The sequence below is a fragment of the Molossus molossus genome, unplaced genomic scaffold, assembly GCF_014108415.1.
Source record: "Molossus molossus isolate mMolMol1 unplaced genomic scaffold, mMolMol1.p scaffold_m16_p_6, whole genome shotgun sequence".
Taxonomy (NCBI): Eukaryota; Metazoa; Chordata; class Mammalia; order Chiroptera; family Molossidae; genus Molossus; species Molossus molossus.
This window is the reverse complement of record NW_023425399.1, coordinates 76,851,400-76,864,344: the sequence shown is the minus strand read 5'-3', so window position 1 is coordinate 76,864,344 and position 12,945 is coordinate 76,851,400. Positions and strand designations below refer to the sequence as shown.

At 41.1% G+C, this 12,945-nt stretch overlaps 1 protein-coding gene across 3 annotated transcripts in view; it reads left to right on the top strand.

Moving 5' to 3' along the window:
• OSBPL1A (oxysterol binding protein like 1A) overlaps positions 1-12,945 on the top strand; it is a 250,172-nt gene that overhangs the window by 178,524 nt on the left and 58,703 nt on the right. For all 3 annotated transcript variants that reach the window (XM_036244358.1, XM_036244357.1, XM_036244356.1), the window contains one exon: positions 5,427-5,574. In XM_036244358.1, the coding sequence (XP_036100251.1) occupies positions 5,513-5,574 (62 nt within the window). In that variant the 5' untranslated portion in view covers positions 5,427-5,512. The remainder of the gene's footprint in view (positions 1-5,426; positions 5,575-12,945) is intronic.

The following is a 12,945-nucleotide window of genomic DNA, read 5'->3' as shown; positions in this document are numbered from 1 at the left end:
ACTGTTTTAATTGAGAAAATAATCAGGCAGAGATTCTGTCTGCCTTCAAGGCCTGTCAGTAATCTAGAGCATTTATCTTATAAAATATCTGTTTTTCAGTGTTATTCTGACACTTTTTCTTCACATAGCTGTTAATTAAGGTGCCTGAATCCTTTCAGAACTATATGGGAATTAACAAACCCACCAATAAGCACACACTGAGTATTCCATTTCCAGCCATTGCTCAGGGCTACACAGATTTTCCTAATTGCCCAAAAGAAGTTCAGTAAATAAAGCTAGTTCATAAATCCCTTGCCCTGTTTTTCACAGGTGGATGAAATCTTCTGAAAAATTGGAGTGGCTTTCTTTATAATAGAAACATATGTTTATGAGGGGCAAATGCATTGTAAAAGTAAAAGAAAAAATGAAAGGCTAACTTTGTCCGAAATCTAGCTATGGATATTGTTAAAATAAATTTCTTCTGCCGCATTAAAAAATACGTCTGCATAAAAATCAACCAGTTTTGCTTCTGTGTGGTGGTCTTTCATCACTGGCATCGGGGTGAGAGAGGACAGGGCCAGAACAGAGTCCGCGCATCCAGCACGGTAGATCTTTGGCTTTGTCTTGACAGGTTTTTGTTTGCTTGTTTGTTTGGGTTTTGTTTTTATTGTGGGAAAATGTACACATTTACCGTTTTAACCATGTGAAGGGCACAGTGCAGGGGCATTAGATACAGTCACACTGTTGTGCAGCCATCACCACCAGCCATCTCCCAACTCTTCATCCTCCCAGAGTGAAACTGTGTATCCACTAAACAATGAGCCCCATCCTCCTCCTTGTTCCTATTTAAAGCCCAAGTATGGAGTATGGCAGCTTTCTACCTCTAAGAGAGCGAGCGCTGTATCCAGCAAATAGGAGGCAGTACACTTTCTTTCCGATATTTTATGCTCCCCACTAAGGCTCTGATATATTGCTCAGTAACACTGAATGGCAGATAAAATCTGGCCTCTTTGATATTTACATATGTAGGGAAAATGGAAAAACCTGAAGTTTTAGGATTGAATGATCACTTCAGAGGCACCAAGACCCAGGTAGTAGTACAGGGAGAGACTTGAAAATTGCTTCTGTGGGCAGGCTTTGCCTTTCTTTATCAGTAAGCCCCCACGGAGCTATGGCCTCTATGGTACTTGGGTAAACACGTGTGAATTTAGATCTGTCTCGAGGTGTGGGTCTCCAGATGATCTGTCCTGGAGCTAGACTGGTATGACTTGTGCTGTGAAGGCATAGAATTGAAGAATGGCTCCCTGTTGCTAACAGAGTAAGTTCAAACTATTTCACACAGTATATATTAGACCTCTCTTTGTTCATAGTGTTAGAAATAACTGAGCTGTTCTTAAGAAACAAGTGAGTTTCTATCTCATGGGTACTGTAAGTCATGTAATTGATCATGTTTCCTGCTCTGCCTCTGAAGCTAAAGAATGCTCTGAGATAAGTTTGTGACTTATCACACGTATACAGAACCTTGTGGCATGTGTTGGGATCCTACCTCATCCCCAACCCCTTTAGACTTTCCTCGTCCCACAGCCTGCCTTTGGTATTTGTCCCATGTAGTCAGCTCCAGGACTGACTCTTAGCTTCATTCCCTCCTAGCTGCCTCTCCCGTCCCTCCTCCTCTCTGTCTCCCACTCCCGTTTACTGAGCACTTGATCCCTCCCATGTTGGGCCATGCTATGCCCTTTGTGAGGACAGTTCTCTTTATTTCAACTCTCTCCCCCTTCCCACTCTTTCTCCTTGTCAGTGTAGCTCAATCATCAGTCATAATCCTTCCTGGACACCCTGTCCTTCCCTCTGTAAAATTGGCCGATCCCAGCTTTGAGGCCCACTGCCCCATTTTGACTTCTGTTATTACACCTAGAAAATTTACTGACCTCACCCAGCTGGTGTGGCTCAGTGGTTGAGCATTGACCCATGCACCAAGAGGTCACCGGTTTGATTCCTGGTCAGGGTGCATGCCCAGGTTGTGGGCCCAGTCCCCATTGGGGGCATGTAGGAGGCAGCCAGTGGATGTCCTCTCTCATCGATGTTTCCAACTCTCTCCCTTCTTCTCTCTCTCAAATCAATAAAGAAAATTTTAAAAAAAAGAAAATTCACTGACCTCACATGTCACAAAACAGTCTACCTCTGCCAGACATGGACATGGACCAGATGTTACTGTTCTTTGAATCCAGCATGCCTTGCAAGCTCTAAAGGAGGAGAAGATAGTATTAAGTAGTGTCAGAGGTGATGAATGAGTCATGATGAGATTTGAAAAGTGACCATTGGACTTTGCAGTATGGAGGTGATTGGTGACCTTTGTCAGGGAGCTTTGGGGTGGAGGGTGGGGTCAGCCTGATTGTATTAAAGAGGGAAGGAGGTTAGGAGCAAGGAGTAAGGATTGGGGAAGGACGAGAAGTGGAGGAGCAGGGAGAAAGAGAGTAGAAGAGAGAAGGACTGAGAAAGGGGACACTGAGAGGGAGTCACGTACTGCCACCCCCAGAAGACAAGGGTCTGTACTACCGTCTGATGGTGTATCCCTGTGGGTAAGCACAGTGGTACCACGGTGCAGGTCGAGGTAGTAGGTGTTTGGTTTGTTACAGTCACAGAATTGAAATCTTGTTTTGAGAAAAGTCTGTCTTTACTTCATAGAAGCTCTTACTGCCTCACCTCTTGTTTGGTATTTACTGTATATCTGCTTTTTGTTAAGAATTTTCTGTTTAAATGGGTAAGTCCCCGGCTTATGATGTGTATCTCTCGAATAGCAAACACAACATCACTATGTGATGTTTGAGGGTTTTTTCTTCAGTGCCTTTTGGTTTTCAAGATGTGGGGGAGGAAGGAATTTTTACCTACCCTTCTTGGTTCTTTCAGCTGGTCTAATAATTAAATCAATATGAGATAGATTAACCAAATTTAATTACATATGTATGAAGGGGAACTCTACATGCATGAGTCAGAGACCCCACGTACATGAGAGGTCAGAGACAGATAGGAGAAATGCAGTATGTGTGGCCTCCTGAGCCAAGGAACGAGGTAAGGTACCTAGGGCTGCAGAAGGGAGGGTCATAAGAAGAACAGATGTTCAGGAATTAGATGTGTGCTCCAATCTATGGATAGGCCATAAAAAGTTATCTTGGGTAATAATTCTTATTATGGGCAAGGCTCCCTATTTAGATTCTTTTAGGTAGTTAAAGGAAAGGCAGACGTTTCTCCTGAGCCTGCAGGGTCTTGGTGGCCTTCAGCTCAAAATAATCCTCATACCAAAGTAGCACATTTTGGGGAGGCCTGTTCTGAACCCTTTCAGTGACATCTAAATTATAAAGTAATAATGCATCTTAAATAATACTGACCAGTACAGACAAGATTATTTTGTTGGACTCTTTATTTTTTTCATATGAAACAAATTTGGCAATGTAAAAGTGACAAAGCCACCCCAACTCACCGCCCTGAGAGCCCCGTCGTCACCTTTTCTTCGGGTTTTGCTCATGTGGCTCCCTCTGAACAACCAACTCTTCCCTCGCCTCCACCTGAGCGCTGTTTCATCTTTCAGCTGTCTCTGGTTGAACCTCTCCTGGGTAGCCTTCCCGATGCCCACTCGCCTGCCCCAGAAAATGGGCTCATCCCGTTGCCTCAGAAAATGGGCTCATCCCGCTGCCTCACTGTGCTCGAGACAAACTTCTGCCGCCTCACTGCTCGCGTTTGCTCAGCTCTGTTCGCCTGAGCCACACCGGTCTTTCTTTGAGGCAGAGTGAATGTTTTGCTTATTATTTTAGAATTGTAAAATGATCTCCTGATTTTCTTTTGTCTTAGCATTATTTTAAAAGCATTTTTTTTCTATTTTATTAAATTGTTTTGGTAAATGTAATTTTAACAGCAACTATTTCCATCTAATGGGTAGACCGTCCCCTTGTTATTGGCTATATAGCTTGTCTTTAATTTTGTTTCAGTGAAATATTGTGACTACCTGCCAAAATTGAGAATGAAAAGTACCTCTTTTAAATGTATCATTAAAATATCTGTTTGTTATAAGGTACATGATAGAACAAAGCTATATTTTTAATTCTTGTAGTGTACTAGTTACAGAAAAGAAAAGTAACTTGACCAGCATTGAAAGTCTTTCTGCAAGTAGCTCACACCATTCAGAGAGGGTCCAGAGTCCAGAGCTCGCAACACGTTGTCCAACCCGCGACTGTGCTTGTCCAGCAGTCGTTACTAATCAGCCTAATGTGATAAAAATAAAGTTTCGTGACTTCGGCTGAATTATACAATACAGTGCAGAGGAAAGGGAAGTACTAAAAATAATTGTTTCCTGAACGTTTTTGAAAATTTATTTAAGGAAGTTTGCTTGACTGTGTCTAGGCGTGCTTCTCTAGAGCTGAGCACAGCTGAGTTCGCACCATCTGCTTAAGGGAAGTTAGACATTACCTTTAGTTTACATTTTATTTCTTTATTTATGTATTTATTTATTTATATTGTTTTGTTAATCCTCACCCAAGGATACTTTTCCATTGGTTTTTTAGATAGAGTGGAAAGGAGGGAGGGAAGGAAGGAAAGAAGGAAGGAGGGAGAGAGAGAAGGCGAACCATTAATGTGGGACAGACACAACCTTGAATTTACATTTTAATAAAAACTTAGGAACCATTTAATTTACATTTACCAAAACCATTACATTTATATGGTCTGGCTTTAGCCCTTGAGGATTTAAGTAATATCATACCAGCCCTGACCAGTGTGGCTCAGTTGGTTGGGCATCTTCACCTGCACCTAAAGGTTGCTGGTTTGATTCCCAGTCAGGGCACATGCCTGGGTTGCGGCTCAATCCCTGGTCGGGGAGGGGGCACATACAGGAGGCAGCCAGTCGATGTTGAGCTCTCACATTGATGTTTCTCTCTGTCCCTACTTCTCTCTAAAATTAAATATGCTATTTTTTTTAAAGTAATATCACCAGAAGTATTTTTTTCAAATTACTTTTGCTGTTGTGTCTGTAGTATCAAATGTCATTTATACCTCTCACAAGTGCAGCTACTCTGCCTTATTCTTTATAATGAATTTAAAAGTTGAATGGTTTTTTGTAAGTTATGCTTAAGATGCTTTGAGAGGGAAGATAAAAATAGAATTTGAGGCTGGGAGCTACTGAATATGATTTCTTAAAGAATTAGGTACTCTTTGGAAATCTATATATTAATGTAAGATCTATTTCATGGTAAGTTGGTATAAACCTGTATCTGTTGCATAAATCCACTTTGGCCTTGTTGGGGCAGGTTCTTTGAAATCCCTCAGGAGATAGCTAACGGATGGACCATGGAAGGACAGTAGGCTGCTTAAGTTACAAAGCCTGATGCATTAAGGGAGATGCGCATTGTTACCGAAGCCAAGTTCAAGTCATTGACTGTGAACCTGCTCTGCCACAGATTCCGAACGGTCCCTGAGTACATTGGAAGCAGTGACAGCACACTCCTTTGACCTGGACGGGGAGCGTCTGAGCAGAAGGCACAGAATGTCCGAAGGAAAAGACTGCGGCGGGGGCGATGCGCTCTCCAATGGCATCAAAAAGCACAGGTAGGAGAGCCTTTAACATCATTGCTGACTTTTTATTATCGAGTCCACTTGAGTGCTTACAAGTATGCCTTCTTTTTTTCCCTCTGTGTTGGATATTTATATTGCTATGTCACCTCAAAGAAACGATTTAGCTTAAATATGTTGTCCAGTTAAGAGAAGAACATCATCTGTAATTGTAGGAACAAAGCACAAAACGTGGTTTTAGCAACATGGTTTTAGGGGAACATAAATCTTTTAGTTGGCTATTTAGAAAGGCTATTCAGAACTCCCTATTGAAATTGATGCTGGGTTCCTTTTTTCATCATACATCTTTTATGACTTTGCCTCTCAATGCTATTTTAGTTTCTAGTCATTTGATCTTCTTGTTGGTTTTATTAAGAATGGATGGTAATATTGCCTGCCTGTTGATTCAATTTAGTTACATTTTAACAAAGACTTTTATTAAGACCCAGGGTTTGTTGAACATATCCATTTTATACTGTCTAAAAACATTGTTATCTTTTTTTATTCCCTTGATGAGATTGTCCCAAATTAATGAGACGTAACAGACACTAGAGTTCTCCAGTTTCAGCACTAGACACGCAGCATCTGTGCGTGCTGGTACCACAGAGGAGACATTTGTCCCACATCAGCAAAGGGCAGCCTGTTATCAGTGTAAAAAGCACTTTTTGGGTAAGAAGTTATTAATGGTCAATAGCTATAAGATATTTTTTTGTTTATATTTGTAGATTGTGTACCTTTAACCCTTTTCCTATGCCATGATACTGGCCACAGTTGGTCTCAATTATTGTTCGACTGAGAAAAATACAAATATCGCTTCTGATTTATGTGTATATGCCCCTTGTTAACAAAATGTCTCATTTTGTACTTATTTTGACAAGATAAGGGAGTTTTAGGTGAAAAACTAGATAAAAGCAGAGGTTTTGTTTTTTTTTGTTCAGTAAGAGGCCTATCCTCTAAACATCATTACTGATGGTTGTCTTTTGATGGCATTTGCCGTTACAAATTATATGACTAGCAACGCGTCTTTCCTGATTTCCTTTGCAGTTACAGTCAGCTCCCTTGGGGGTCCAGGGCTGAGTTCTAGGCAGGTCATGACATATCTAATAGGAAACCTGGCTGGTCTATCAGTCTCTAAAGAGAAGACAGCCTTTGGCTATTTAACACACACATAATGACAGTACAATGAGAACACAGGTGAAATCTTTGGAATGTTCAAAGAAGCATACAAATGTCGATATTTATTTATTTATTTAAAAAAATTTTTTTCCTTATTGATTATTATTATTTTTTTTTTTTAGAGAGAGGATGGGAGAGGGAGAGAGAGATAGAAACACTGATGAGAGAGAATATCAATTGGCCACCTTTGCGTGTCCCCCTGGGGATGGAACCCACAACCTGGGCATGTGCCCTGACCAGGAATTGAACTGGTGACCTCCTGGTGCATGGGTCAATGCTCAACCACTGAGCCACACCAGCTGGGCCAAATGTCAGTATTTTTGTAAAAATATCAGAAAGAGCATTGTGCTTAGATATTGTCATATCCTATGGCTGCAGGGGTATTTCTCTGCTCTTTGGGGTCTGCTAGTTCTTTTGTACATGTGCTGTAATCATAATAGTAGTTCTTTTGCATTTGACAGAAATGTATTACACTAGATTAATATATTGTGTTTTATCTTCATTAGTCTAACCCATCTGTGCAGATGTGTACAGATAGTACAGAATGGTAAGATGAAATTGTCCAAAAAATGAAATCTGAGCAGATCACTAAGAAAAACTGCAAAGAAATGCAACTAGTTAGGAAACTAGCCAGAAAAATGAAACTGATAAATAGGATGCAATTTAGTAAACCTATAAATGCAAAGAAGCATTCTTCAGTTATTTACAGGAAAAGAAGTCATTTTAGGAAATTATCAGCAGTCAAATATGTAAAGAGCATAATTTTTATTTTAAATGGAAGCAATTATAGGAGTTTGTTTTTTTTTTAAAGCATGTCTTTTTTTCATGAAGTTCTCCAACCAAATAAACATCATAATTATGCCACACATAATTTAAAAGTTTCAGTTTAGACCAGGAAAATAAGTGGGGTTTTCAGTATTATCAAATCCCTCTTGCCTGTGCCTTAAATTGCTTTATAAGTAATTTGTGTCCATAATAGACACTTATTTATATATAAAGTAATTTGAATTAATAGTAGTTTTGGTGGTTTTAAAAAGCAAGTATTTGTTGCTGTTGGGGGATCAGCCTAAAGTAACCATGAAATTTATTTGAAGTTTTCTGTTATATCTTTAATGTGAAATTTGTATTTGTCCTCGTCAGTCATATAGTTCTTTTTTTATATATTTAAAAATAATTTATTTACCATTTACTTAACTTTACCATAAAAATCTTCTACTTCCTTCTTACCTCATGTCACCACTTACCGCAGAATATACTCACTAAAGTTAGGAAGGGAGATGGGAAGAATATGGATTGTAAAATTTAAAAGAGAGAAAAGCGTATTTTAAATGGACCCTGGCTGAGTGGCTCAGTTGGTTGCAGCATTGTCCTGTCCACCAAAAAGTTTCAGATTCGATTCCCAGTCAGGGCACAAACCTAGGTTGCAGGTTCAATCCTGGTCTGGGTACATATGGGAGGCAACCTACCGATGTCTCTCATCATGTTTCTCTTGCATGCTCTCTCCCCCCTCCCCTTTCATCCCCCCTGCCTCCCTTCCCTCTCTCTCTAAAAATAATAAACATGTCCCCAGGTGAGGATAAAAAAGTTAAAATGGGAAAAGAGAAGACTTACAAGTTATACTTCACATGGAAAGTATTAAATCATGGCTTGACTAATTTGCTGATCAAATAGAACAAGGGTTTTCAACCAGTTTTGTTTTTTAGCCATGAAACCATTTGTGCAACAGAAATTTAGTATGTTAACTATTAAAATTTCTGCCATCTTCAATGATTGATGAGATTCCCCATAGAGGGGTCTTCTCCTGTCTCCTTCCCAGCCTCCTGCTGCAGTGGGCGTCCCCACATGTGCTTCATGTCCTGTTCGTCAAAAATGCTTGAGCTTTACTTTCCGTAGTATGTGGCACAGAAACAACAGGTTGCCCCCCCAGTAGAACACACTACACCATTCCAAACTGTGTTTTACTTTTATTTAATGAAGTGTTAGTGTGCACAGCATCCCCGGGAGAGTGCCCGCCACGGGGAAAGCACTCGGTGTGAATTACCCGCTTCAACTCTCTTTATTCCCTTTCTCCTCAAAGGTAGTGATTTGCTTTGCTCCGAAGAACCTCTGCTCTCTGTGTCCCTTTTCCACCCAGTGATCATAGGGTGACATCGGTGGGTACAGTTTGAAACTCTGTCCAAAAGAAACACAAGCTGTAGGACACACTGTCTCATATTTAATATAAAATAAGACATGCCACACTAGTTGAGTTTATTTGTATGATAATAAAAGTATAAGTATTAGGGATTTTTAATCCATTTTATGTGATAATTACCAATAACATGATTCTTCTGTTAACTAAGTAGGTAATTTAAGTCACCTCTTAAATGAGAGTTTAGGCTGAGTAAACTGAGTTCTCATCTCACTGTAAAAGTCCTGTGGTTGCAAATTGAAACTTCGAAAAGTGGTTTTTCTACCCTACTGAAGTTTTGGAAAACTTCTGCAGTATCTCTTAGTATTATTATGCCTGGGGAAAAAGTCGTTTGTTTTTTATTCACTCTGAGTTACCGATATGCTGTGTACTCTACCAACCAATGACCTTCACTGGAGAGTTGTACATGTCGCTGGGCTTCTAGGTTAGTTCTAGAGACACATCAACAGAAAAAATCGGTTTTATTTAAGCCCTAGATCCAAAAATACTGCAGAACTAGGGAATATACAAAATAAATGCTCTATTTCAATGCCCCCCCCACACACACACAATCCCCAGAAAATACATTGAGTTATTTGTAGAAAGTTGGCCTACACCATGCTGTGGTTGGGTTTATATTTACAGAGCTTCTTGTCATCGTGGCTGTGTTCCACAGGATCAGTTTTCTGCTCTTGGACCAATTTATTAAATTTATTCTGAGCTCGAATCTTTTAACTTGTTAGCCTTTGACCCAAATTGTTATATTTGGTAAAGATCTTGATATTTATATCATCGTGTCACTGGATAGGGTATAAAAGATACTAATATAGAACTGGTTAGTCAGAATTTGAAATGTTGGATTCATGTTATGATTCTATAAATGCTATTTACTGTATTAATACCACATAGATTAAAGGAGAAAATCATATGATGATCCTAACAGATAAAGAAAAAAACATGCAGTAAGATTAAACATCATTTATGATTAATAAAGATCTTAGCAGACCACAAATAGAAGAGAACCTCTTTAATCTGGTTAAAGTTACCACAGACAAATATAACAGTTCTTGTAATATCAGGAATAAGACAAGGATGCTTGCTGTCATCTTTTTTTATTATTATTATTTATTTATTTTATCCTTACCTGAGAACATTTTTTTCGTTTTTTGTTCAGATAGAGTGGGGGGGGGAGAGAGAGAGAAACATCGACGTGAAAGAGACGCATCAAGTGGTTGCCACCCGCACGACCCAACCAGGGCCAGGGACAAACTGCAACTGAGGTACGTGCCCTTAGTGGGAATCGAACCCTGGTTTCTCTGGACCGCAGGCCGACACTCCAACCACTGAGCTAAACTGGCTAGGGCTAAATTTTTTTTCTTGATTGATTTTTAGAGAGAGACGAAGGGAGAGGGAGAGAGGATAGAAACATTGATGAGAGAGAACGTCAATTGGCTGCCTCCTGCATGCCCTCCACTGGGGATTTGGCCTACAACCTGGGCATGTGCCCTGACCGGGAATCGAACCGGTGACCTGTTAGTGCATGGGTTGACGCTCAACCACTGAGCCGCACCGGCCGGGCTTACTGTCATCTTTTTGATTCAGCAACATCTGGAGGCCATCACCAGAGAGAGTACACCTACAAAATTTAGAAATAAATACAATAAAATCGAAAGTATTTATAGATCATTAGCATAGTAAGAATGTTTGGCAGGGTTACTCTATATGAAACCAGCTCACTGCATTTCTGTGTACCGTTGGCAGACAGAGAGTGCAGTTAAAATGGAAGAGGGGGATTTGGAGTTATTAAAAAGTCACTTACCATGGAATAAACCTTAGCAAAAAATGTATTATAATAAAAATTATGGAGTAACATAAAATTATTGAGAAGGAAATTCATTGTCCTAAAGATGTTCTTGTCAACTTGATCTGTAGACTCAATGTAATTTTAATTAAAATCGCAATGTCCTGTTCCTGGAGGCAGCCTGGGAATGGGAGTAAAAGGCCCGCAGGCCCCCACGCAGGAGCAACCCAGGGCCTGTAGCAGAGCCAGCATGTCGGGGCAGTGAGGAGAGCAGACTATTGGGCAGATGGTTCTGGGGTGGCCATTTAATGGGGGGGGGGAAGGAAATGGATCCCTGTTTCATATGCACAATTATAAATTCTAGAAGAATCAAATACTTAAATGTGAAAGGGCAAAACAAACTTTTAGAAGAAAATGTAAAACATCTTTGCATTTTTGAAATATGCAAGGACTTCTTGCAACAGAAATAGGATAGAGGCTGAGTTTTTATCTGATGTTAATTCACGTACTTGTACTTGATGTATGTACTTGAATAAAAGCCCCCTAGCTTTAGTAAGTGTGGCTGAGAATTTCAAAGGGTTATTTTCCCCAAACGGTAGAATGATAGAGGAGGACTGGAAACGATTGCTCAGTTTACCCTTTATTTATCCTTCATGACTGCTTCAGAATTGAATTACTAGGTAGCCAAATAACAGCCGTCTTCTGTGTGTGAATTTATACAAGGAACATAGTGACAAGTTGAAGTCAAACAAAGAGATTGAAAATACAAGTTAAGACAATCTTTCTAAGATTATACTGAGAAAGTGTTGTTAATAGTAAATAACAATTATTCTTCTGGTCTCGGTAGAGATAGGGAACAATTCTGGTTGCAAACTTAGGTCAGGGCAAAGGGTTAGTAATAAGTTGCCCTGGGTAGAAGAACACCCTTGGGTATCAGGGAAGATATGGGGAAACTTTTTTTTAATTCTCACCCGAAGACATGTTTTTGATATTTTGTTCAGATAGAGTGGGAGGGGGAGAGAGAGAGAGAAACATCAACGTGAAAGGGACACATCGAGTGGCTGCCATCCACACGACCCAACCAGGGCCGGGGACAAACTGCAACCGAGGTACGTGCCCTTAGTGGGAACCGAACCCGGGACTCTCTGGACCACAGGCCGACACTCCAACCGCTGAGCCAAACCGGCCAGAGCACGGGGTAACTTTTTATTGTCATGTTATAACCAGGGTCTTAAGCCAGGAGTCCAGACACATCTCTGGTTTTTAAAGGACCCAGGAGTCATGAGAGAGAAGAGGAGTGCTGCCCGGAATTAGCCAGATTGCTGGTAGGGCAGTGTTCCAAAGACACCGTGAGTCTGTGGTCTCACCCTACTTCCGGCCCTAGAGTACTTACTTGCTCTGGAGAGTATTTTTTAATTTATTACTAGAAGCACATGCAGCTCACCCTGGCCGGTTTGGCTCAGCGGTTAGAGCGTCGGCCTGCGGTCCGGAGAGACCCGGTTCGGTTCCCGCTAAGGGCACGTACTTTGGTTGCAGTTTGTCCCCGGCCCTGGTTGGTCGTGTGGGTGGCAACCACTCGATGTGTCCCTTCACGTCGATGTTTCTCTCTCTCTCCCTTCCTCTCTCTCCCTCCCACTCTAGCTGAACAAAAAATGGAAAAATATCCTCGGGTGAGGATTAAAAAAAAAAAAAAAGCACATGCAGCTCTGTTGTAGAGCCTACGTTTTTAGTAGGCTGGGCACAGTTGTCTCGGTAGCCCGAGAGAGAACAGCAGTAGAGAGAGGGAAGCAGCGAGACGCTGGAGGAGGAGCAGGAGAGAAAGAAGATGCTGGGTCCGCGGAGGATGTAGAAGTTGGGCAAGGGTACGGCTGACCGAGGGCAATCCGGAAACAGTGGATGTCTGTCATCAGAGGGCAGTGGAGATTGGACACCTGGAACAGATCGGCAGGTTGGATGGCAGTAGCCGAAGCCGAGGAATAAAAGCCAGCGGGTGATTATGTGAGACACCCAGCTCTCCTCCAAACACATTCGGAGGTACCGCAACCAGTAAGAGGGAGCGCCAAGTTGGCAGCTAGGGGCTAGATGTCAGCAAAAAAAGGGTTCAGATGCAAAAACCTTACCTGGGACTAACAAGCTGGTAGGCTGTGGGGTTACTTGGGGTATGTTAGGAAGAACACAAAGACAGTATGAGTCGAGATTCATAATAATTATTTCCACAAAA